Raw genomic sequence first — 27,173 nt, 5'->3', positions numbered from 1 at the left:
GGTAAATCAAGCCAGGCTGACTTCTTCGCGTTATAAAACCAATTCTCACATAGAAAGTCTTCTCAGCTTCCTCTCACTCGTCAAGCCTGCCTTCTGCCCTGATTTCATTTTCTAGTCATTTCCCCCTGCATCCTTCCTGCTAAACCCGAGATGGACTGCTGACCTCTTTGCAAGAGGTGCGAATGATGCCAGAGTTAGTGACTGCTCTGCGGCTCTCCAAAGCTCCTCCTCCCCAGAGGTCGACAGTCCTTCGGACGCAGAGGTTGGGAAGCAGGACAGGAGACACTCTTGGGGTGCCCTCCGAGAGGAGCAAGCAGAACCCTGGGTGCCGAAGAGGCCGCGCGGGGGACCGGCGTGCCCGTGCCATGCGGAGCGTGGACTCCCGCCTTCACCCCGCAGCTGCAGCCCCGGCCCCCGCCTCTGCTCCGCGGCTGGGCGGCCCGGCGCGGGCCGCTGTCCACAGTGGGAGGTGCTGAAAGCAGGGCGAGGGGGCGGCGGGCCGGCCGGCTGCTCCGAGCGCCCCCCTCCGCGCCGCGCCGCTCCTCCGGCCCTCCCCTCCTCCATCAGCCATGTTCCGCGCGCGGGGAGGGCTGGGGGAAGGGGCGAGCGCCGGGGGCCGGCGGCGAGGACAGCCGTCTCTGCCTCGGGGAAGGAGGGGATGAGAGCTGGGGGGAGCAGCGCGACGAGGAGGAGGCGGCGGCGGCGGCCGGCGAGGAGCCCGCGCTGGGTTCTGCGGTAGGACTCTCGGGAGCCACCATCATGGTGAAGAGGAAGAGCTCCGAGGGCCAGGAGCAGGACGGCGGCCGCGGCATCCCGCTGCCCATCCAGACCTTCCTGTGGCGGCAAACCAGGTGAGGGGCCCCGGGCTGGGGGCGCTCGGGGGGTCGCCGGGTCGTCGCCACCGCAACCACCGTGCCACCGAGGCCGCGCCGCAGCCTGCAGCTAGCAACGTCTCTGGGGTGGAAAGCGAGCCCTCAGCACCCACTTAAAAGCACGCATTTAAAAAAAAAAAAAAAAATCTCACTGAAGTTTGACAACAAGCAGATTGGTAGTTTTCGAATAAATATATATTCATTATTGAGGGGGTGGGAGGGTAGAGAACCTGGGCAGAGGGGGCGGGGAACTAGGAAGGTAATTGGGACTGGTTCCCCCCTCCATCTCTTGCTGTAATCCCTGCCTGGTGACCTGTTGTTTTGTAGCGTGTTTGACATACCTACTGTGCCCACTTGTTAACCATATTTACTTGGATTCAGCCAATGTCGTCTTCATGATTAAAGCCCCTGAGCAGAGTGATTTTTGATAGATTTATCTCACCTGGCCGGGCCTGATCCCCCATACCATGAACAGTAAAGGGTTTTCTTGTTATTTTAGAGACCAAGTACAAATGAAAATAGATGCTGGGAATCATGACCCATATCTGTGCTCATTTTTCAGTTTTTAAGATAAAAGCGCGCAAGGGGAATGCACCTCTTCTGACCATAGACGATATACAGTTTGATTCAGAATAAGAGTGGTATGGAAAATGGCAAAGAGCCACGTATCTTTCATGTATGTAATTAATGTGTAAAAGCCAATGTCGTCAGCAGTCCAACAGCTGCTCATTAATAAGCTACGAGGAAACATGAAATTTGAGTTTTGTAGCAACATGCCCTATTTATTAAAAATATAGTATAAAGATGCTTAAAGATAGTTTTGCTCATGTTTATAACAAAAACCTTTACTAATTTTTCAGTGCATTTTTGAGGCCTAAGCTGGGGAAGCAATATGAAGCCTCTTGTGTGGTATGTGATTCTCACCATTTAATGATTATTTCCATAGTCTGTGTGATGATTTAACCCAAGCAAAGACAAAATCATATTAACTCCACAAGTTAATCCAATCGACAAATATTAGTGAGCATTTGCCCTGAACCAGGCACAGTTCTGCTCTTGGGACAGGGTAAAGACATAAACAAAATACAGTGTTTTATATCCTAACACGAGGCAGAAAGACCACAGCTGAATACATACATAAAGTACATAATAAGAAGATGGTGATGTACAGCGTGGAGAAAAGTAGCAATGCATACTAGAAGAAGCTGTGGTAGGTATTTTATTTCAGAGGCAGTTGGTGGATTCGGTATACGGCTTAATTGCTAATGTGATGCTTGGGCAGACACAAGGGATGAAGGAAGGAGTGCCATCTTGAAGGGAGAGCAGAACTACAAAGGACCTCAGCATCCAGTGGAAATAAGCTAGAGGAATGGGTGGGATTGAGGGGCAGTAGAACAGAAGGCAGAGAGAGTAGAACGAGGCCCAGGGGAGTCTTTCAGGGAAGACTGAAAAGTCAAATCATTAATAAACAAAACAGAAACCATTGTGGGCTGGTTATTCATACAATGAATGGCTGTGGAGTGTTTAGATAACTTAAGCAACTCTGTACTTTTATGTTTTGTACACATTGTGCAGGTCTGAAAGCAAAGAGTCTAAAATCATCCTGAAAATCCTGCTATTAATATTTATACAGAATGAAGTGAATTTGACACCTGAGGTTCTAAAGGAATCCCATAGCCTTAGAAGACCTATTTTGCAAACTGAGAAAATAAGGCACAAGCTCATGAAGCAAGAGTGAAATGGGTCTTAAGAGCTCCACAAATGGATTTAGATCATGTATAGTATAGTGGAAAAGTGGGAAGCTGCATACTTCCATGCTGCCAAATATATTTGTAAACGGCTCTATGGATGATGCTCTAGAAAAGACTTCTGAAGTGTAAGATCCACAATTTATGGTGCAAACCAAGTGGAAAGTTAAAGACACAGTGCATGCACATGCACACACACAAACCCACAGGCACACACACTTGGAGGCATTGGCTTTATTGGATTATCATGAAGATACTTTCAAACTTTCCTTCATTGTCAGTATTAATGGGATTTCTTCTATCTGAATCATTACAACAACTTGACACTTTAAATCTTCATGCCCTTCCTTCTACTATGCTGACACTTTAGCTTAAGATAACCATGACTGTTCTCTGCTCTTTGTAAACACTGTCTGAGGTTTCTAAGGTACAACCAAAATATCAAGTAGTTAGGTTTCATGCGTGGATAAGTAAGCAAGCGGGGAGCGAGGTAAATAGATGCCAATGCAGGACACAGCTTCACGGTCTCAAAAGTTTTTAAAGTTACATAAGCAACGTTTAAGAAGGAATCACATTAAATACTCAGTTCATTGAGATTATGAAAATAATTCATCTTCTTTGACATATCTATATACTTTTCATTTCCAAAATGAGTTTCTCTTTTCTCTTTTTTTTTTTGAGTTAGAAAGGAAATAGTTATCATTAGATAATCCCTGTAATAGAAGTCACTTTGCCCAAATATCTTAATAATTACAACAATACAGCTAGAATATGCAGGGCTTATGTTACATCCCTTTACAAGACAATTGCACAAATGCATAGACCATTTAGGGCACTTAAGCATGAATCATGTTCATACAAGTTAAATCCACATTAACTTTGTTCTAAAAGCTGGTTGGTACGTTGTGCAGACATTCTCTGCCCTTAACAACAACAACAACAAACAAACAAAAACAAAAGACCAAACTTGTTTTTCTGTAGTTTTCGTTCTCTTTAAACACCTATTTGACAATGACAGAAAAATTAATAATTTAATAAAACATAAGGCAACATTTGTCACATCATTGCTTTGAAGATTAAATGAGTCATTGGCCCACAAGTCAAATTTTTTGAAATAATCTTGTACTTCAGTTAACACCTGTTGAGGACACTGACATAAATTCCATTCCTTAAGACACTTATAAACTCATCTCATTTTGGTCTAGAGCTGTGGCAGCCACTTTGGGTACTCAGCAACATTTATATAAAATATTAATAAGTATAATATGATATTATATATTATGATATATAATATAATATTTTGACAACAAAAGGGTTGCTAGGTGAAGAAGTTTATTTTAACAGAAATAAAAATACAGATCACATGCCAGGCAGTGGTGCCACACACCTTTAATCCCAGTACTTGGGAGGCAGAGACTGGCAAATCTCTATGAATTCAAGGCCAGCCTGGTCAGTCAGGGATATACAGAGAAAACCTGTCTTAAAAAACAAAACAGCAACAACAAAACCAAATGGAAATCAAAATATAAACAAGAACAAAACAAAACAGCAAAAAGCCAAATCATTTCAGACCATATACCATATTCTTTAGGTCCAAAATCTGAAAGTTAGCAGTTAACAATGACCTATGTCTGAATGACTGTAGGTCAGTGTACTCTTGGCAAGATAGGTGTGTCTCCCCTCCCCCACCAAAAACCAAATTGAGCTCTGTGATTATCTTTTAGGTAATATAGTATTTTAGCATTAATTTTTAATAGTCTCCAATTCTTTATTTTGTATGCTCCCTTAAAATTTGAAATCTGCAGTCCTTTGAACGGGTGTTGGTAGAAAACAAACTTCATGGCCTCTCCCCGGCCCTCTCGGAAGCCATCCAGAGCATTTCCAGATGGGAGCTGGTGCAGGCCGCCCTCCCTCATGTTCTTCACTGCACTGCAACCCTGCTGTCAAACAGGAACAAACTAGGTGGGTGCTATAGTGCTGCTGACTTATGTTGTCCTTTATGTGCAATGTGTGCAAGAACATGTGTGAAGTAGTTACTCCCGTACCAGGCACTTTGCATACCTTATCTTATGTAATTATCATAGGGTTTCTTTCCTATCGATACCATCATCACTGGCATTGTTTTTAAGCTTTGTATATATGAATGTACTCTCACACTCTCCACTCAAACATTAAAATAGCATCATAGCATCAGGTGAATTAAAGATTCTGGCCCAACCTGTGATTTACCATTTATCCTCCCAATGCCTAATGCAACTGTATTCATGAGCTTGGCATAGTCTCCTAAGGCAGTGGTTCTCAACCTTCCTAATTTGACCCTTTGCTATAATGCCTTTGCTACATGTTGTGGTGACCTGCAACCATAAAATTATTTTCATTGACACTTCGTAACTGTAATTTTGATACTGTCAAATTGTAAATATTTTTGGAGATGGGTTTGCCAAGAGGGTTGCAACCCACAGGTTGAGAACCACTGTCCTAAGGCAGACAGATAGACAGACAGGACAATAGATAATAATTATCTTGCAAACTGCTTTTCTCTTCTAGTAGTATGTCCTAACCATTTCTCCTATGTTAGAATACCCATCTTTCTTCTCATTCTCTCCCTTAATTTGTGTCTCTACTTTGATGTTACAGGGACCTTTCCAGGCCCCGTCTAAAAGAGAATAGTTTTTTGTTTTTTGTTTTTTTTTTTTTTTTTTTTTTTATCTTTACTGTCTAGCTTTTCTTCATGATAAGAGAGGCTTGTTTGGGAAAGCATTCATTTAGAAATCTGACTGATAAAATATGGTAGCATACTGTTCTGCAGAAATCCTAGTCAGTAAGAGCCCCAAGTGGCAATGAGCCTTATAAACCAGTATTTGCTTGAAGTTTGGAGGATTGCTAATGTCTCCTGGGAAAGGGAGTTACAGAGAAAAGATGAGATGTTCATCCACTATTCTGGCTGCAGAATATTCTATTCTTACCTTCACCTGGCTGTGTGGTTGTCTCATGCAGGCCACCAGGATAAGCTGGGTGTTGCTGAGACAAAACTCCTTCATACTCTGCACTGGATGCTTCTAGAGGCCCCACAGGACTGCAACAGTGATCAGTTTGGGGGTACAGACCGAGGTTCCAGCTGGGGTGGCGGCAGCAGTGCTTTCATCCACCAGATTGAAAATCAGGGTTCTCCGGGGCAGCCTTGCCGAAGGAGCTCCAACGATGAGGAGGAGGGCAACAGAAGGAAGATATTCCAGAATTCCATGGCTACGGTGGAGCTCTTTGTGTTTCTGTTTGCTCCTCTTGTGCACCGGATAAAGGTAAGTAGGAAGCTAACGTTAGGTGTGGGGTGGGATACACACGAGTGACAGCGGTCTTCAAAGAATGCTTCCATATCTGTTTGCTCGTGTCTTTGCGTGGTCTTGCTTGAGAACTTTTAGTTCTACCTTAAACACTGAATTTTACTTAAAAAATGCAAATTCCATATATCCTCTATATACTCAGAAATCTTCAGTGTGTTACATGCAACGCTCCCCAAATTAAATGTGCTATATACATTCAGATATGATCTACGGCTTAAATTCTTTTCTTGATTTGTTAGCTGTTAGCTTCTACTGGTTATCTCAGGGTTCATCTTTGGGAGTTATAGGAGCCATTCGATGAAGGTGCTCTTGCTGTTTGCTCTGCATGCCTTTCCATCCTTCCTTCCTCTCATGGCCCTTTCAAGTTCAGCTTCAATGTTATCAATTCCATCAAGTTTTTCTTGGACCTTTTCCCCTTTTCCATGTAGATGCATTTGCCAGCTTCTCTCTATTTTCATAGCCAGTTGCAACCACCTTTATTATAACTACAGGAGCTGGAGCAGAAGCCTCAGTTTTTATGTGCCAAGTCCTTTTGACAGTGATATAAAGCAACTAAGTTTTTATTTTAAAATATTTTAAATGCATAAAATAGGAAACACAGAGTTGTATGTTATAGTGAGCCTGATAACTTTCCAGATATATGAATCTAATTATATCTGGGAGGATGGAAAAGCATGCAGAACAAACAGCAAGAGCACCTTCACTTTCAGTGACTACTGAAAGTCTTTTATAAGAGTCACTGAAGGGAAAGCGTCTCTTCAACTGCGACAACTCATTTGCTTCTGGGATCTGTATGTCTGGGCCCCTGCTCACCTCTTCAGCCTCACTTCCTTTCATGTCCATTAACCTTCATCATTACTGTGGGCTCATCTGCAAACGCCACAAACCCATTCTTGGGTTCAGGTCTTTGAGCTATTTTTCTTTTCTTGAAACATTCACTCCTGGCCTCTCCCTTCACATTGTCACAAGGCCATGGATTTTTTGTTGATTTAGGCACTGTCAAATGTCAACACAGAAGTTCCTCCACTGCTTTTCACCCTGTGTTTTTCCTTAGCAACTGTCACTACCAGGGATTATCATAGCTGCTGGAGAGCATCTTTAGTGCTTGTTACTCTCACTTGAACAGAGGTTCTAAATGGAGGGATGCTGTTTTCCTGTGTCACAGCTGTATTCCCAGTGTCCAGATGAGTGCATGTCTCTCTCTAAATGCTCTTTTTACTGACTCACTGTGAAAACCCAAGATGTTATCAGATCCCGAAACAGCCGTCATATGTGATACATAGTCCTTAAATATGAAGAAGACAAGGGAACTGGTTCCCTTAAAACTGCCTGTGGAGATGTCCGCATGTCAGCAAATAACATCTGAATTGGAAAAATAGGTGATCCTAGAATAACTGTAATGTTATTTGGAAGACATGGCTAAGAGTTCAGCTCTTGAAAACCAATGACATTACATTTTGAGTTCAGTGCCTGGAAATGACTACTGTATGACATTAAGTAATTCATTTTTAAGCCTGTGTTTTATCAAGTGTAAGTTGGAAGTAAGAACAAATTTGAGAGCATTCTGAGGATTAATCAATTTGTAGTATTTAACCTAAAACATAGAAAGACATTAAGAAGGCGTTTTGTTTGCATGTCAGTATTTTATTGCTACTAGTATTCTATACTATTGGAAGAGAAGTGCTAAGTTCTCTTTCAGCAGATATGGCAGAGTTGAAATGCTCCCTGAGAGCCCTCCAAAGTTTAGCAGTAGCCTGGCAATGGGGCACATACCAAGGAGTCAGTATATATGGACACTTTGTAGTGACAGAAACATTGTAAATAGTTGTTATTAGCTATCTGGCTAGAATAATTATTGCACTATCATTTTTCATTGTTGTTTATTCTAGTACTATAAAAATATAATTATTGAGCCAAGTAATATGCCTGCAAGGCTTTCTCTATTTGAGGATGATGTAGGTTTTTTTCTAAGTCACAGGGGATGTAAGATATATAGATTAGTATTTTTTAGCTTCAACACTATTGGCATTTGGGACCTAATAATCCTTTTGTTGGACACTACACCATGACCTGTAGAATATTTAGTGCTATCTTGGTCATCTACCTGCTAAGTGTTGGTCACATTCTCTCCTCCCTAAGTTGTGACAGCCACAAATATCTCCAGAGGTCACCAAATGTCCCCAGTTCTATGGGTGTTAGAGAGTTGAACTTGACTGAGAACAGTACCCTAGACTTTTCATTTGCCTACTAGCTATAGGACTGTGTTGAAGTCTGTTTTCTTCCTCTGGCCTTTCTGCCCCTTACTAGTACTACTCCTATCCTTTATTCTTCAAACTCCAACCCAAATCAACACCAAAGGCCATCTCTTCACTTCCTGTCTGAGAGAGCTACAAGTTGCTGGAGAGCACACATAGCCATCCCGGGACTTCTTCTACAAAACCATGGTCTCCTGACCTAGTGGACGGCCCCTCTCAGCACTGGCACAGACATGTGCTATCTCACATCACATGACAGGGACACCAAAGTTTAGTCAAAGCATGAGACCAGGCTTCCGTACTCTCCACTCCCATTCAGCCTCCAGTCTCGGTGCTTGCTTCTACTCCGTAACTGACAACTTTCGCTTGCATTACTTGAAATGTTTCCATCCACCCACAGGCATGTTTGTATCTTTCTTTCCATTTTTCTAGACATGAAGCTGAAGCTCGGAGCTGAGTATTCAAGCAGTTAATAGCTGAACAAAAATCCCAGTCCATCAGATTTCCTTCTACGTCTTCCCCAGCTTTTGTGCTGGAGCAGTTACCAGTCAGGCCATAAATAACTAATGTTGGACTTATTCTTGTTTTGCAGTCTGCACTTGGTTCTACCTCAGCCATATTTGAAACTGACACTGTGCCTTCCTATTGCAAGGTTCTATTGCCCAGATGGCACCAGTTGCTGCTTGCTGGTTTTTTTGCATCCTTAGCTTTGCTGCTACAGCTTTCCTTGAAGAGCCCCTCCCAGTGACATGAGGCGTCTACGCCTAAGTTGAGCTCTCCTATTTCTGCCTCTTCAAGTCAGACTCCTTCTTACCACAAGACTAATTTCAAGTTAGTGATCCAAGCAGAGAAACCATGGGCAGTTTGTTTTCTCTGGACTGATCCTGTGGTCTGTATTTCACATCATTAGCTTTTTAATTACCTTTGCTTTCTCCCTCGCTCCTAACGTATCCCAGGAATCACTGAGCTTTCTCTCTCACTCCTGACAGATCCCAGGAATCACTGAGCTTTCTCCCTCACTCCTGACGTATCCCAGGGATCACTGAGCTTTCTCCCTCACTCCTGATGTATCCCAGGAATCACTCAGCTTTCTCCCTCACTCCTGACGTATCCCAGGGATCACTGAGCTTTCTCCCTCACTCCTGACATAACCCAGGGGTCACTGAGTACTACCCACTTTACCTTGAAAATAGTTCCCAAATTTATCACATAACCCCTGCCCTCGGGTCACAGACTTTGTCCTGGAACCTTGGACCCTTGAGTTGCCATGGTAAATGGCTCAGCTCCTTAATGTTTGCTCTAGGAATGTGCTTTTGACCAATGAGAGGTAACTTGTAATTTTTTTTATCGCTTCAAGGCTCCTGTGAGAGAAGAGAGTTGTTAGGCAAGAGAAGAAGCAGCTAGGGGAAGAAGCTAGAAGAAGCTAGACGTAGGACAGAAGAATTAGAATAGAAGAAAACAATAAAGAAATTGAATCGGAAAAGCCTGGAAGAAAGATTTATTTGCCCTCAGATTTCCTGAATCCTTCACTGGCTGCTGCTTCCTCTCTGAACCCTGAGAAGGCCCCGGAGATGGACCCCAAAGGCTCTCATTACTTCTCCATGCCTATCAATCGCCTTAACCTAACCTAAGCCTTTAGCATCTCTTACTTGAGCCTCCTACTTTCTAGCTGGATTTGGTTTCCTGGTTTGTGTCATAAAATCTATAGTCAACACTAAAGTGGCTGATATAAAGTGCAGATCTGACGATATTGGGCATCCTTACAACGATTTGCTGGTTTGTGTTCGTGCTGTGTGTCAAAGTCCTCGGTCTGGTATCTTGGACCCTCTGTGGTGTATACACCTCTCTCTATGAGCTCTGGATGTTTAGCCATGTTATTTCAAGGCTTTTCCCTTCGAAGGTCTTGCTGTCAGTAATGTTAGGGTTAGGTTTACATTGTCTACCCCTCTGACTAGAAAACACTTGGTCATTCTTTAGGATTTTACTCAGAATTTATACTTGCTCATCTCTGTCTCAATAATACTGTAGGAACACATTTATTGTTGTAATTAACTTGTTTACTGTAATCTTTTTCTAAGACTTTCTCTTATTATTTTGTGAATGGTTAGAAGTTAGAAATTATAGTTGCATCTGTGGAAGGTAACACAGTATCTGTACTTAGAAGATAATATTCATTAGATGAATTAATTTACAAATCAAGAGTCGTATAAGTTACTCATTTATTTATAAGACATATTCCTGCTTTTAATTTACAATTAACTCTAATATTTTACCTAAATAATTAATCCGGATATTCTGCCAAACATACTATTAATTTTATACTCAATTTAATGAGTGAAAACAAAATACATTTGATAAAGTGCAGATTCTCATATTGGCATTTATTCTTTGAAGGAATATTTCTTGGGTGCCTACCATATATGAAGCACTATTTAAAATTTTAGAGAAACAGCAGGAGATAAAGAAAAATGCATAGCTGCAAATGGACTTGAACAAACTCATGTGTGAAGTATATAATTTTGTTTAAATGCTAGTTGTTCAGGGAAATCTGCTCAGTGACCAGTGAATTTCTCAATGCTCTCATCGGAATGAGACCTCAGCGGAATAAATAAAAGCACCCAGAAGGTGCAGAAACAGATTCTGCCTGTGAGTGCATCTGCTTGTTTTCTCAGGATCCTTTGAGTCTTCCTTCTGAACTTTTTACATGATTTCCAAGAAGTGTTCTCCAGGGACCAAGTTTCTGATTGTGTGTGTCCATAGCACACATAGAGAATGACTGAAGGAGTGTAATTAGCGTGGTAGGACCTCTGTAATGTGACAAAAACACTTTGAAAATAGCACACCGACATACGAGGAAACCACAGGTGTAGCAGGTGTTCAAAAATGGGGAGAGACTGAATTGAGATGCTATTATCTGGAGAAAGTAGAAATATGTCCGCTTAACCAATGAGGACACATTGATGGTCAGGATGGGGAATTGTCTGGATCAAGTTGGCTTATGGGCATGTCTGTGGGGGAATTATTTTGATGGTTCAATGATCAAAGAAGACCCAGCCTATGGTGAGCAGTACCATTCTCCAGGTAGGTCATTCTGAACTATGTAAAGCAGGAGGAAGCAAGCAAGGGCGTGTTTATTGTCTTTGACTTAACTGTGGAGGTGATGTGACTAGCTACTTCTAGTTCCTTCTTTCCTTCTCCATCAATAACAGATAAAAAATCTTTTCCTCTTCTAGATTGCTTTTAGTCGGGTTATTTATTACATAACACAACAGAAATCAAATGCAGACTCCCAAGTCTCTGACAATGTGAATTTATCTGGGGATTTTAAAAATGATTTGTATGTAAAGTATATAGGTGTAGTGCCCTTGGAAACCAAGAGAGGGTGTCATATTCCCTGGAACTGGGTTTTCAGACTGGTTGTGAGCTGCCTAATAAGGATGCTGAAAACCGAACTCTGGTCCTCTGGAAGAGCAAGAAGTGCTTTTGACCACCCAGCTTTCTCTTTAGGCCTTCATCTGGGAATTTTGTCAACTTCTTTTAGGTGAAGGTTTCTTATCTTTCAGTGAACTTGATTCACCTTTTGTTGAATCACTTTTCTTCTAGCTTTAAAGTCTGTTTTTGCTGATATCTTCTAGCTCAGTGGTTTTTAGCTATAGATGCGTAAGAAGGTCCTTGGGGGAACTTTGAAAAATCTCACAGGCTTTCTAATTTGATGGGTCTGAGGATGAGAGCAAGATGAGACCTGAGCCTCCTCTGTGCCTTAAAATTTCCCAAAGCAGTTGCAATAGCACAAGTTGCGAAATACTGTCCCAAATGAATCCCTTGCTCTCAGATGTGTTCACCGATCTGCTTGTAGTCTCTGCTCCCATGTTCACTTTTTGATAAGCTGAGATGTTTAAGATGTGATCTTCTGATGTGTTTGAACTCTATAATATGAGGCTGCATTTTCAAATGCCTAAGCCTGTCTCTATGATGCAATTATGGCACATCAAATGTGTTTCTGGATGGAGCTCTCCATTAAAAATAACTGTACAGGCACAGGTTGAAAAACCAAATTTAACAAATATTTATTGGGTATCTTTTTGTACACAATTCCCCATCTGTGTTAAGTGCTGTGGTGGTGCTGGGAGCTACAGGAAAGAGGGATTCTTCAACTAGTCCTTGCCTTGAAGAATTAGGATTGTTAAAAGAATATTATGATATCACCCACTCTAAAGAATCAAAATATATTTACCCAGTTCCATGAAATAAAGAGAGAAGCACAGGAGAACAGGAGTCAAAGCAGCCAGACCCTGAGGATATTATTGCCTTTTGAGGGAAAAATAAGGACAATTACATAATTAACAAGAATGACATTTTAACCAAGCATAAAGATCTGCCAAGACTATGGAAATAAGCAGATCTCCCTCACTGCAAACAAAGAAATACTTATGTATTCCATGATTTTTCCAAAGCTACATTTGATTAATTTTTCATTTTCCATAAAGCAGGCCACTGTAATTTCCATCCTGACTGTAGTACTAACAGGGTCATCTGTTTGCCTAGAAACATCCGTCCGAGTGTTTCGCAGAGCAAGTCCCTCTGAAAATGGTCTGTGCAAGGTGACAAATTCCCTGATGCAACCAATTACTGAACCTCCATCTTCTCTGTCCGCAGGAATCTGACCTCACCTTCCGACTGGCCAGTGGGCTGGTTATCTGGCAGCCTATGTGGGAGCACAGACAGCCAGAAGTCTCTGGCTTTACAGCCCTGGTGAAGCCCATCAGGAGCATCATTACAGGTTCGTGACTCCAGTGCCCAGGCAGGTCACCTCGCAATAGGTATTGTGGTAGGAGGGTTTTCCTTTAAGAAGAAAATCAAAAGCAAGGCTCTCTGGAAAATTATCTGGGTGGCCTAGGTATGAGGCATGCTCACTTGGGACACATATGATTTGGTCATGTGACTTTGGGTATGTCATTTAACCATATTGTGCTTTTGTTTCTTCATCTAAGAAATGGGAATTAAAATATTAATGGTGTTCATAGAATTGTTGTGAAGAATAAAATGTGCACAAATACATATACATGTATATATATATATTATAAATATATAATCAGAAGAATGACTGTCATATTGTAAGAGATCATTATAAAAGTTATTTTTGAATTGTGATTATGATAGATGAAGTGGAGGGTTCTTGGAGATCTCTTCATAGTGTTTTATTGCTATCAAAGTATTGAACTTGAAAAACTGGAATTGTGTGGTGAGCTAGTCCTGTGGTTGAAGTGATGTAGAAGTAGCCCAACATGGTAAATTTTTAAGTGTACAAAAGCTTAAGTGTCCTTTACTCTAAGCACATCTCTTGCAACTTAACAGACTCTGTGTTCCTAGTAATGTAAAATAGAGACACTAAGCGCCTTACCTGGATTCCTAATAAATGTAAGTGAGAAAGTACATAAAGAGCTTGTTTGGGAGTAAATGCTTAATAAACTCCAGTCCTCTGTTCTTAGTCCTACTTGTAGTGTCAATAATAAATAAATTATATAGAAAATCTATAGAAACATATATGTTGTAATCATATGTATACACATTTGTGGAGATGGTTTCCTTAGTTTGTAGGTTTCGGAGGCAGAGGGTGGAAGACTATGTATGCAAATGGGCTCTATAAGTGGAAGAAAACCAGAAACAAATTGTCCCGTTCTTTTTGTCCATAACCTAACAAAACTCTCTAAGCATATGATATATTAAGGAATCATTGTAGCCATTGAGTTTTTTTATTAGGCATGTGTTTGAAAAGATTATTATTGTGACAAATAGAGTCATTCAAAGGAAACTGATTTTTTCACATAATAAAGAGTAGTTCACAAGTCTCACTATATATATATATAATATATATATTATATATGTCAACTTTTGAAAGATATATTTCAAGAGTTGTATCACAGTTTTAAATATCAAGGAACTAAATAAGAAAAGGTGCTATAACTGAATCTCTTGACATTCTATGTATGGAATGAAGTTAATTTGGATTCAAGCAACTGGATACAAAATGTAGGATGAATGCAAGATTATTTTTAAAAAAAAAATTAAAAGTAATAGAAATAAGGCTAAGAGTAAAATATGCATAGGTATAGCAAATTGTTATTTAAATGTCATACCCTCATGATATGTTAATTTCAGAATTAATTAATTCAATGTTAAAGAAATGTAATTTTTAATGTTTTTTAAGTTTTGATATAGTTTTCCTATACAAATGGAATAGCCCTTTATAGCTTGATTCTGTAGTCTTGTATGTGTTCAGCCAGTTCTGTACCAGAGATTCACAACTCCAGCATCTCTCTCCTTTTGATTCATACATTAAGGGTCATTCAACAGATTTTAAATATTTCTAAGAAACCCTCCATGACAGCCCCATGGACTATTTGCCTTCCTCTCCTTTGACGTCTCAGAAGCAAAGAGAGTTGGTTTTTTCCTTCTGTCCCTGATGCCTGGGACTTGACAGGGTGCTCAGCATCTGAAGGGAATTCAGTCATGACTTAGACAAAATGGCAAGAAAGACAGTTCTACAAGGAGACCTTGGCAATAACTTGTGTTTTCACTAGCCAACCAGAGCAGACATTACTCTCACGGTGATCCACAGTTACCACAGTTGCCTGGTCCTAAAGTGAAGAGGTTGTCCATTACCACAGGCTCAGTCTAACTTGGTGACCGAGACACTGATGACTGGCTTGGAATCTTCCATTAAATGTCAAGTGACACTTCCCATTGCCTGGGTTTTTCATTTGTAAATTGGTATAATGATGCAGTGGTAGAATGGGATGACCAAAAAAGATTAAATTAGTTAGCATATGTCAGCTACTTAGGACAGGACTCGGTATGTAGTAAAAGTGGGATAGCCCATACCTTTTTATTTTTATTATTACCAAGTTCTAAAGCTCATCATCGTAAATCAGATTAAAGAGATAAATTATCTACATTGAAAACCTGAGAGTTGTTTTTTTTTTTTATTGGCTATTTGATTTCAGTTCATCACACATGATTTAACATTTTCTTTCAGGGTAATTATGTTATATAAACTGTTCTTATTTGAAAATATCGTGAGCCTATGAGATAAAATGAGATAAAATTGGTGGATAATTTTTTTCTGTCATCTTTGTAGCCAAGAGAAGCTCTCCTGTCAACAGTCAGAGTCAAACCTGTGAATCACCAAATCAAGACACAAAACAGCAAGGCGAGGTGAGTTTGTTACAATCGTGAGAAGAGGGGCAGGGGGGACACTTTGAGTAGCACATCGTAAGGGCTCAGACATCAGTTTTAGATCCATCCTCTCCACTCAAAACCCTCTATCCTGAACATGTACTTTGCTCAGTCTGAGACCTTCTGTCAGTCAAGTGTAGAAATTAATTTTTAGCATCTTCCAATGGTATAGAGATGTTGGAACAAAACAATGTGAGTATAATATCTCAATGATGAGTATGAAGTAAGTCGTATTTTATCTCATTGGCTAGCATGCAACAGTAAGCACTAGTTGTCATTCATCACACACTTAAAAAGCAGCTGGACAGGGAAGGAACCAGATCAAACTGGTCCCTCTGAATGTGGGTGACGGTTGTATGAATGGGACAGACTGCAAGGCCTCTGACAGTGAAACCAAGATTTACCCCTACTGCCTGTACTGGCTTTTGGGAAACCCATTCTCTTTGGATGGATACTTTGCTCAGTCTAGATATAGGAGGAAGGGCATTGCACCTTCCCCAAAGCAATGTGCCTTACCCTCTCTGAGGAGTGGATAGGGAGTGGAGTTGGGGGAAGGTGGAGGGGATGAGAGGAGGAGAGGGAGTGGGAACTTGGATTGGTATGTAAAAAAATAAAAAGCATTGTGTGATCTCCCTCCACCTTCTATTCAACAAGAGCAAAGTAAAACTTGACGCCTTGCATTGAAATTGGCATATTCTAACTGGCATATTCCTCTTTGGAATAGCATTATCTTCCAAGCTGACCTCCTAGCTGGGGGCTTTAGTGTATTGACATATCTACCATTCTCTGAGCAATTGCTTACACTAGGGTTTGTAAACATTATGTAAGTTTTTTTTCACTGACAATGTCTTTGTAATAGAGTGTGCTTGATGGTCATTGGTTGGTCACCGTCTCCCTGCCTGATGGCAGTCTTGACAAGGCAATAATTCTTGTGCAGCATGCATTTGGTCATGTGTAGCATCAACATTTGCAGTGACTGAGAAGGATGTAGAGGATGAGTAGACAGCCATAAGAAGAAATGCTTTTATAGACTCATAGTCCCTCAAAGGGGAAATTATTCCTTGGAAAACCTCAAATATCAACTCCACTGGTGTTTTTCACGTATCCTCTTCTTCCAAATATATACAAAATGATTGCATAACTCAAATTACACAACAGTGATGTATGCATATATTCCTTGCTGCTCAAAACACTGAGGCAGGAGGATTGCAACTGAACTGCTATGGTAGCCATCTGAGGGTCTTTGTCCCTTAGAAGTTAATCTACAATACCTACGGAAAAATATTTCCCATTACCTGAGCAAAATTGCATTTGTCAGCTAAATGGATTTAAAATAAATTACTCAATAAAATGAATAACTGAGTGTATGCTTGCAGACCAGATCCCCAAAGGTCCCCAAAGCCAAATAAAAATTTTGTGATACTCTTTTTCTCATGAGTGATGGGAAAAGCTTAATCCTCAGGTTCTGACTTGAGTTTGATAACTTCCTGTTATGCTCCTCATCAAGCTGAGCCTCACACTTCTGTTCTGTCCTTCTTGGTGCTGACATGTCTTTGCGAACTATGGGGTTCATAACGCTACAGTGCAGATGCTGGACATAGAAGTGAAAAAGAAAACAATGAAGGGCAAGATGAATAAAACATAAAATAGTTAAGCCTCATGCTTCGAATGACACAAGTTTTTCTAGAAATCTATTTCCATTGCCTTTGGACAAAGACAGTCTCTAGGCCTGTGATTGCTTACGCTGCAAAGGACCTCTTCATGTGACTCTGTGTGCATGAAGGAGGTAATTCTAGAGGATATTACCTAAGCAAGGAAAGGAGCTAATCTCCTGTCTCACCTCCTGAAGGGACGTCAGGTGGCCAGTGAAGCACTGCAGTCTGATTCCATCTCACCCAAGGCCACCATCTCAGGCTGCCACCAAGGAAACTCGTTTGATGGAAGCCTGTCCTCCCAAACTTCCCAGGAAAGAGGCCCATCGCATTCAAGGTAACTGGCCAGAAGGCTAAATGGAATATCTCCTAACTACTGAAAGTTAGATGGTCTTCTAGCTACTTTGACAGCCTTCATTCTTTAAAATCTGGATGTGTGTTCTGAATGTGTGAGGGTTTAGCCAACATATAAATTGTTATTTACAAGCACAACTATACGTGCTCCTCATTCTAACAAATCATGCTGGAAGTAGGAAGACATGTCAGATTTGGTGAGATGCCTGAGCTAAATATCCAAATACAGAAATCCCAATGATATTATAAGATCACACTGCAGTCATGATTAAGGGTCTGCTCTAGCGGGCAAGAACACTTTGTATCAGTAAATCCCTGTAGTGAAATGAGTGTTGCTAAAACACTTTGAAATGATAAGTCTACTTTTTAAAAATTTCAACTCTTCCCTGCTGTTTTGTGAACATAGCAAATTTGCTTGCAAATTCCTTCTGGAAGGACCGAGCTAGTCTACCCCTTCCTCCTCCCTAAAGGAACTGTGGATACCTAGACTCACAAATATGCCCCTTCACCTAATGAGCCGTAGACTAAGACAATCTCTGTATTTCTTTCTACTTTCCAATCAAATTGTTGTTTGGGTGATAGTACTTTAAAATGGTCTTTTAAATGTAGTTTTATTGAGATATAATTTCTATGACATAAAATCAACCTGTTAATGTTTTAATCAGTCCTTGGTATATTTACGAAGTTGTGCAATTATCACCAAAATGCAGTTTTAGAAAATTATACCATATTCAGTTGTGGTTACCACCTTTCCCACACAGACTTAAGAAAGTCTCTGTCATACTTTCTGAGTGCTTTGGGTTGAATTTTTAGGCCCTGTGTACAAAGGGAATGGTATCCTGCATCTGCCTTCTTTGATTTAGTAATGTTTTTGAGTTTTTTTTTTTTAATGTACATCACTACATACATCACTCCTTTTTATTGCTGAATATCATTAGCTTGGACAAATCTATCAGTTTTATTTACTCACCATTGAGTGGATAGTTTGTGGCCATATTTTGTATATTATGAGTAATGTTGCTGTGATCATTCCCTTAAATCTTTTATGGATACAAGTCTCCATTCCACTGGTGGACGGCCTTGAGTAGACTTGCCGAGTTGTGTAGCAAATTTATGCCCAAATTTGAAAAGAACTAACAACTCTTTTTTCATATTTGTGGCACTATTTTACACTCCCCCCAGAAATATATGGACTTTCATATCCTCAGAAACATTTTTATTGTTTTTCTTTTTATTATAGCCGCCCTAGTAGGTGTGAAATGGGATCTGACTGTGGCTTTCATATTCTTCTTGCTAATGACTAAGGATGTTAGGGATGCTTTCATATGCTTATGAGCTATTCAGAGGTACTCTTTTATTAAAGGGCTATTCAGACTTTTCCTATATTTTAACGGGGCTATCTAAGTATTCACTTTTAATAATCTTTAATATAGTCTGCCTACAAATCTCTTATTAGAGAAAAATAATTCACAGGTATCTCCTTCTAGTATCTGGTTCACCTTTTCATTTAATGGTTTTTAAATAATTTATCTCTACCTAGCCCTAACCCACATTGTTTAGGTATATTGTTTCCAAGTTTTTTTCTAGACTTACTGAAAATATAAAGCCCTGAAGAAAAATATTAGAGTCCTTATATTTGTAGGCTTAGTACATCTGCATTTATTCATTGGTTTCGATTTTAGTAAGTGACATTACCATGGTCCCAGGTATCTTACTTTAATAAATTCTAAAGGTACAGCTCAGTTAAGGTTTCCATTCACACACAAGCCCTTCGGAACCAGCCAAAATACCCGAGGTTCATTCCAATGCAAGTCATTTACAGTCTGCCTTTCACGCCCTTTCTCACAGTCATTTAATTCAAATCATTACACTTTTCCTGTTAATATTTCTACAACTGCTTCTAGTGCCTATCTCTACGTTCAGCACACATACGATATCTTTGTGTGCACTGCAATGTCCTGTTCCAACTGCCCATGGCTAAAGAGACAAATGGCGTGTAACCACAAGTGTGGTAAAAACAGGCCTAAGATACCTGTCTTGTACATGGCTACTGAACCAGAAGTGGGATGCACTGGCTGACGGCAGTTCTAACGCTGAGCTGAAGTGGCGGAGGCCCTTTGACTCGAGTGAAACCCACTCTTGACCTTGCCATGGTCTCTATTAGCCATCGGTTCTATTCTCTAAGTCAACTTTGTTTTTCCCAGAAAGGCAGCATATGTTCACAGATTATTTCCTGCAACCAACATTTGGGGGAGGGGACTTGAGAGCCTACTTTCAATTTTTAAAGTCTCTGGAAGTGCTTTTGCTGATATAATGTTTTTAAAATTTATATATGTTCACTGTGAATTTTATTAAAATCCATTAGATAGACAAAATCCACATTTGCATATCCCATCTTTGTCTTAGACTTCTGTTGAAGAATAATGATTAAAATTTTCTTATAAGTCATTATATATGCACATATAAAAATAATTATATAATGATAATAGACTATGAAATTGTATAATGGAGAATGTACAATTATATACCATATAATTATATAACAGTAACATCTATGGGTATGGTACCAATAAAATTATATAATACCATAAAATTATATAACACATAATAATATAAGGATAACAATAGATTATTATATATGTATGCAAGTATATGTATATATACATACATACATATTTAAAATTATAATCTATAATATTTGCATACATATTACATTATACTATATGTGTATATATTATGTATTTTATATGGTTATAAACATTATAAATATATATTTGCATCACACTGTCAAGGTTTGTAGAGGGCCTTTGTCAGATTTCATAATATTCTGAAATATGACCTTAGATTACTTTAAAGTCTTAACAAGTAACTCTATATCTTCACCCTTTCTTGATCTTTAGACTGTGTTTATTTAACAGGTCCCTAGATTTTATGTTTGCAGTCATCCACTTCTTAATTTTAGCATTATTTGTTCTCTGTGAAAACTGGGAGATTTCTTTATTATTATGTCTCATATTACAAATCTTTAATTTTTTTTAAAATTCCTATCTCTTCTCTTCTGCTTTACTGTAACCAGCAAACAGAAACAAGTAGGTGTCTTTTAGACATCTGGACATGTCTTTCATTAGATCACCGAGTTGGGTACATTTGTGTAACTTTCATACCAATGTGAACTCAGTCCCACATCTACATAGCAAAAATTTTCATCCCCCGTCTCAGCAGCATCCTTTTGCTCCACCAGCAGCTTCCTCAAAGTTCAGAAGTTGTATTTACAAATTGTAGAAATTTTATGCTTAAAAAAATCACCTTCCTCATTTTTTTTATGTGGGTTCTACCTGTTCCAGAGTTTTACAATCATTCCCCAAGTTTAAGGTTTATTTTGTTACTGAAATCTCTCTTGAATTAGCCTCAGTTCCTCAGCATCAGGTTCTCTCTTTAAGTCCTCACATGACATGGGAACTAGCTTTGCTCAAAACAAATTATGCAAGAGAGAGCAAGAACACCAGTGTAGAGCTTCAGTGTTTTTATAGTGCTCTCTGAAGCTCACAGACTGTCGCTTCTATATGTGCATCACTACATCTAACCCTGGTAGAGTATGGAATTATCCTACACTAGGGCATAAGAAACAGGAGGCAGGGAGAACTGGGAACTATCTTAGAGGCCAACTACAACAAACAATATTGATGATAATGTCATTATCATTTTATATACTATAAATTTTATCATTACTTTTCCATAAGTTGTTAAATATGCTTCTTCTACCAATTCTGATTTAAGTTAAAAAAGGTTTAATTTGATTTAATATAAGAAGTATATCTACTTATCTACTTCAAATACTCAGATTATGCCAGATAGTTTTAAAAAGTCATAAAGAAACAGTAAAGAACATAAAATCTTTAGAGTGTAAACTATCCATATTTTATTTCTTGCATAGTTTCCTTGACCATTACAAGCATTTAGAGGTTATAAGTATAAGCAGAAAATAAAGTTCCTTTCTCTGAAATCAAACTGTACTGATTCTAATCTGATTGTGTATAAAAACAAAGCTAACTAAAATGTCCCATTTTCTTATTTACAAAAGATGTTGTTTTGTTTTGTGACATTACTAAACTCGAGCCTTCTGCCTATCATCTATCTGCTCACCTATGTGTAATCTGCCCATCTCTCTGCATTTCTTGATGCAAATGCACAGACACACACACACCACACTCTTCCATAGTACAATACATCCACATTATGTGAATTAGACATGCAATCAGTGACACTGTGAAAAAATGAGTTGTCTTCTCTCTGCCTGGCTACAGTGGCTGGTTACCATGGAAATTATGCACAAGTCAGACTGCTTAACAAATGCTAGTGTTAATGTATCTCCATTGGAGGAGTTCTTGTGTTTATTGAACTTGAAGCAAAAGCCTTATTAACAAATATCCTAGCAACGAAAGCTGTCTACCTAGATCAAACAAATCCAGATCACTGTGGCCCATGCCCTGACCTTAAGTGAACTCAGCATCACTCTTTCTGTACACTGCAATCAGTGAACAAGCAGCTAGTTTTAAAATTGATGTAAGATCTCATCTTTAATTGCTATATGCATAGACATAATTAATGCTTCATTAAGTACTGCAGCGGGTTGAGGACAATTCCCACATTTCTCAGTGTTATTTCCAGAATAATTCCTTGCTTTCAGTGTGTTCTGCTATCATTTTACAGTCCTCATGGATAATAACTTGATTTCCCAAAACTGATTTTGGTCAGAATAGATTAAAACACTGTTACCGTTGTGAAGATCTTTGCTCATCATCAGTGCTTATTGTGTACACATGACTTAGTGAAATGCTAGCTATTCAGATATATTAGAAAGATTTAAATATAGTTATTAAATTATATATTTTTACAAAATATATTTAGTAAATTATATATTAAATTACAAATGTTTATGAATTATATTTCTAATTATAAATGATATTTAAATTATTGAGAAATAAGACATACTCCTCCATTAGCTAAATAAATGATTTGTCACCTCTCTGCCTAGCTACAGTGACTGGTTACCATGGAAATTATGCATAAGTTAGACTGCTTAATAAAGGCTAGTGTTAATGTGTCTCCTCTGTAAGTGAGCCTCTCTTTCTTATGTATATAAGTTAGAAGAAAATTATATACATATTCAGTCATAAAATTTTCCGTTCTTTTGCTACCCTTTTATGTTTTAATTTATTGAAATGGCTTTTAACTTCCATTGGCGAGTTAATTACCTATGATAATGCTGTCCTAGATGAAACGCTTTATCAATTTTTACTTTTTTTTGTTTTGTTTTTCGAGACAGGCTTTTTCTGTAGCTTTGGAGCCTCTTATCTAACTACCCCTTGTAGACAAGGCTGACCTCGAACTCAAAGAGATCCATCCACCTGCCTCTACCTCTTGAGTACTGGCACACGCCGCCAGCACCTGGCCCAATTTTGCTTTTTAATGACCTCCAACCAATAAAGCTCACACTTCAAGTTAAATAATAAAGTGACTGAAAGAAAAACTAAAGATACACAAGGTTATAATTATTTTCTGCTGAATTCCTTGTTGATTTGTTGTTTCTATTTTCAAGGGGCCTGGGGTGAGCAGTGGTCAATTTGGGGTGCCAATGAGTTAGTTCCATGAGATGGAAACAGAATTGTACTTCAAGGAAAAAAGACCCAAGCTCAGACAAGGAAGTGAGGTGCCAGCTGGAGGGGGAGGAGCAACTGAAGAGCACTATGCAACCGCTGAGATGGAGGCAGGGATCCTAGCTGCCTGACAGTGAAAACAGCAGACGTCCCAAGAGTCTGGGGATGAAAGTAACAGTCACAGATGCACTCTAGGGTAGCTGATGCAGCTGAAGGAAGTTCTGGGTTGACTACGGAGCAGAGAAGCACCAGACAAAGAGAGAAAAACGAACTAAAGGGCAAACTTTATTAGAACCGACAAACAGCTTCTGTGAAAGGAATGGGAGGGGCCCCAGAGGTGTGGGTCTACCCAGGGTCTCTAGGCTGGACTTTTTATAGGTTCATGGGGACCCACCCATTCCATACTTTTCCCTGGTTGGTTCTACCGAGTTTCCCCTGCAGGACTCTTTGTAACAAGAACATTCTCTTGAGGGTGGGGCAAACTTGGGGGCAAGAAACAGCCCTTCTTAAAAAACCTTACCTGTTTTTAAGCTCAAGTTCCCCTTACCCTCCTTCAGTTTCAAATAGAATTTACTCCATATCAATCAACTAAAATATGAGTCTATAATTGCCCTAGTTGGGGGCATGCTTTTAGTCTCTGGTCACAGCCTTATTTATATCCAGGAGTCTTGCTGTTCTGCAGCCCGTCATCCAATCATTGAACTGACAACCTCTGTTAGAATAAGGAATAAGGGAGAAGGAGGAGAAGAGGAAGAGGAAGAGGATGGTGATGATGATGATGATATTGATGCTAATGCCTGGAGGACTTAACCGAACAGTTAGTCTCTAGTTTCAGTTGAATAAACTCAGTGTGTAGAGAAAGACATAAATTTAGTCATCAGGCGTCCTGGGACGTTAAGCAGTCAGCATGCAACCAATTATGGTGTTTCACTTTAGCAGTTGTTTTGAATATTGGTCTATAAGGGCAGAAATCTAGGGCATTTGTTCTTCAAGTTTATTAAGGGTATTTAAGAAATACTTGAGGATACTGTTTAGGACAAAACTTCTTGAACCTGACTCTCAGAAATTTTAGTTTGGGAAACTTTAGGGGAAACTTTGATGTCTGTTTTCCTAACATCTTCCCCCTTTCTTGTGCTTCTTGTGGACTTTATAGAAGCGGTTCATTGGTATCTCATATGGGACAATGTTCTAGGGATTTGAAACTTTTAGCAGATAAAACCTAGTCTAATAACTATAAAATTTGAGAACCCTAAGTTATGGAGACAAAGGAGAGAGTTTATGCTAACTATAGTTAGTCAAAGGAGGGAATAATTCTGCTGACCTGCTGATAGCTGCCTCCACCGCAGAGGATTAGTCAAGGTTCTTATAAACTAGATGACTGTCATGATGACTTGAGGACCTGAAATTACCCAGCTTGTATCCAGCCAACCTCGTACTTTGTTTTTTCTTTATATTTCTAACACTGGAAAGAATGCCTATTCACTTAGGTGTAAATGATAGGCTTAGAGGAAAAAGCTACATCATGGTTCTTTAGGAAAGAGAAATGGAATAGGTTTGGGGAGGGGAGAAAATGAAAGTCTCTTAGAAAACTGTGTAGAAATGAAAATCAAGGTTATTATTTCCCCTCAAGCTAGTGTTGAGGGCATAAACAGTCAAGGTTCAGAAGGCAATGAAAAGTCCAATGGATAATTTGAAAAGATAGTGAAAGATTTTGTTGTTGTTGTTGTTGTTGTTTTGTTTTGTTTTTTTGTTTTTTTTTTTTTAGGTTGTTCCAAGTTTTTTATTTTTTTTTATCTCTCTTTTTTTTTAATTGAAAAAAAAATTTTCCGCCTCCTCCCCGCCTCCCATTTCCCTCCCCCTCCTCCCACCCCTCTCCCCCTCCACCCACTCCTCTTCTCCTCCCTCTCCAGTCCCAGGAGCAGTCAGGGTTCCCTGCCCTGTGGAAAGTCCAAGGTCCTCCCCCCTCCATCCAGATCTAGGAAGTTGAACATCCAAACTGTCTAGGCTCCCACAAAGCCAGAACCTGAAGTAGGATCAAAACCCCGTGCCATTGTCCTTGGCCTCTCGTCAGCTCTCATTGTCTGCCATGTTCAGAGAGTCTGGTTTTATCCCATGCTTTTTCAGTCACAGTCCAGCTGGCCTTGGTGAGCTCCCAATAGATTGGCCCCACTGTCTCAGTGGGTGGGTACACCCCTCGTGGTCCTGACTTCGTTGTACATGTTCTCCCTTTGTTTTGTTTTGTTTTTTAGCAAAAATTAATTAATTAATTAGAGTTGAAAAGCAGTGCAAGTATATTGATAACTGAAACACCAGTGCATGCAGAATAGAAAATAAGGTTGGAATAGATAGCATGGTACATACCCGTTGTCCCAGCACTCAAGAGACTGAAGCAGGGAGATCATAAATTCAAGTCCAGGCTAGGCTACTTAGTGGGTTGGGAGCCAGGCTGAGCTACATGAAACTCTCTCTCAAAAATGAAACAGCAGTAACAATAAGGAGAATGAGGAGGTGGAAGGGGAAAAGGAAACAAAGAAAATGGATTTGAATGCACATTGGACAGACGTTCAGCACTGTATGGATTTTGCATTTCATTCTAAGAATGATTTAATAATTCAAGGAATGGTGAACAAGAGAAGAAGCAGGGAGATCTGAAGGACATAATTGGGATCCTCTTGGTGAAACATGTTGGCCACTAGCACTTGCATGCTGTCTATAGGTAAAGCTGATGAGAAATTGTGGGAAGGACAATCCCTAGAACTCTATGATGATTTAAAATTAAATCTCTGGAATGCTATAATAGTTAAAATTCAGTCTCTGGGACTCTATGATAGATTTAAAATTCAATCTCTGGTACCCTATGATAAACTTAGAATTGGCTGATGATCAGAGTATTTTACTTCCCAATCAGTTTTCTGAGAATTTAGGATTATATAGAAAGCCTATTCAATATGACTTCCATCCCAATTAATAATTTAATGTGTAAGCGGGGCAGTGGTGGCACATGCTTTTAATTCCAGCACTTGGGAGGAAGAGTCAAGGAAGTTTCTGTGAGTTCAAGGCCAGCCTGGTCTACTGAGTGAGTTCCAGGACAGCAAAGGCTACACGGAGAAACCCTGTCTTAAAAACCCAAAGATAGATAGATAGATAGATAGATAGATAGATAGATAGATAGATAGATAGATAGATAGATAGATAATTTAATCATAGATATAATTTCGTATGTGACATCTAAAGTGCTTGAACTTCTTAAATTTAATTTCCTAATTGTTATCTAAGTTATCCAGAATAGTCAACTATAAGATAACACGAAGGGCTGGGGAGATGACTCAGCAGTTAAGAACATTGGCCTCCAAGCTTGGAGGCCTCAGTCTGATCTCTTTAGCCCACATGGTAGGCGAGAGCTGGCTGCCACAGTTGTCTGCTCACCTTACTACACCCACAGTCGGACAGTCACCCACATGCATGCAAACATATACAATCAACAAATGCAATAATATTTTAAAATACTTTTTTAAGACAACAATGACATTCAAAACTTTCATTTACATGGAGAGTTGTCACTTAGTATTCCAGAGATGTTGTTAATGATAATAGAAACAGCAGTGGGTCCTGTGCTTTGATAGGAGAGTAGAAAGGGCTGTAAAAATGACAAACAGGGTACCTGCATTTGTAGTGTGTGTGTATGTGTGTATGTGCGTGTGTGTGTTTGACTCATGAATTTTGATGAAACTGTGAAGTAGAACTAAGGTCCCACCAGACACACAAACCCCTATTTCATGCCATTTATTTTCAATAGCAGACTAACTGTAACTATGTCTTGCTTTGTTCATTTTAAACCACTGATAAATTATAGATTTTCAATTCAGCACATGTTTATAATCCAGCGCTTGAGAGGCTCTGTTAGGAGAATCAAAAGTTTATGGCCAGAGTATGCTGCCTATGGAGACCTGTTTCAGATAAGCAGGCAGACAAATGAACAAAGAATGAAATCCCCAACATCAGGACTTTGGACTTTCAGGAATCTTACTCCTCACTCTCAGTGGTTGCATTTTCTTTCA

At 39.5% G+C, this 27,173-nt stretch overlaps 1 protein-coding gene across 9 annotated transcripts in view; it reads left to right on the top strand.

Moving 5' to 3' along the window:
- Window positions 1-611: 611 nt before the first annotated feature.
- Window positions 612-27,173, top strand: part of Unc80 (unc-80 homolog, NALCN channel complex subunit) — a 191,109-nt gene continuing 164,547 nt past the window's right edge. For 8 of the 9 annotated variants that reach the window (XM_057761422.1, XM_057761420.1, XM_057761417.1 and 5 more), the window contains exons 1-7: window positions 612-851; window positions 1,733-1,781; window positions 4,426-4,582; window positions 5,618-5,919; window positions 12,873-12,996; window positions 15,355-15,431; window positions 17,302-17,441. In XM_057761422.1, the coding sequence (XP_057617405.1) occupies window positions 760-851; window positions 1,733-1,781; window positions 4,426-4,582; window positions 5,618-5,919; window positions 12,873-12,996; window positions 15,355-15,431; window positions 17,302-17,441 (941 nt within the window). In that variant the 5' untranslated portion in view covers window positions 612-759. The remainder of the gene's footprint in view (window positions 852-1,732; window positions 1,782-4,425; window positions 4,583-5,617; window positions 5,920-12,872; window positions 12,997-15,354; window positions 15,432-17,301; window positions 17,442-27,173) is intronic. The other variant, XM_057761421.1, reaches the window with a different exon arrangement.

This window comes from Chionomys nivalis, chromosome 2 (assembly GCF_950005125.1).
Source record: "Chionomys nivalis chromosome 2, mChiNiv1.1, whole genome shotgun sequence".
NCBI lineage: Eukaryota > Metazoa > Chordata > Mammalia > Rodentia > Cricetidae > Chionomys > Chionomys nivalis.
The sequence above is the reverse complement of the archived record's forward strand: the minus strand, read 5'-3'. Positions and strand labels throughout refer to the sequence as shown.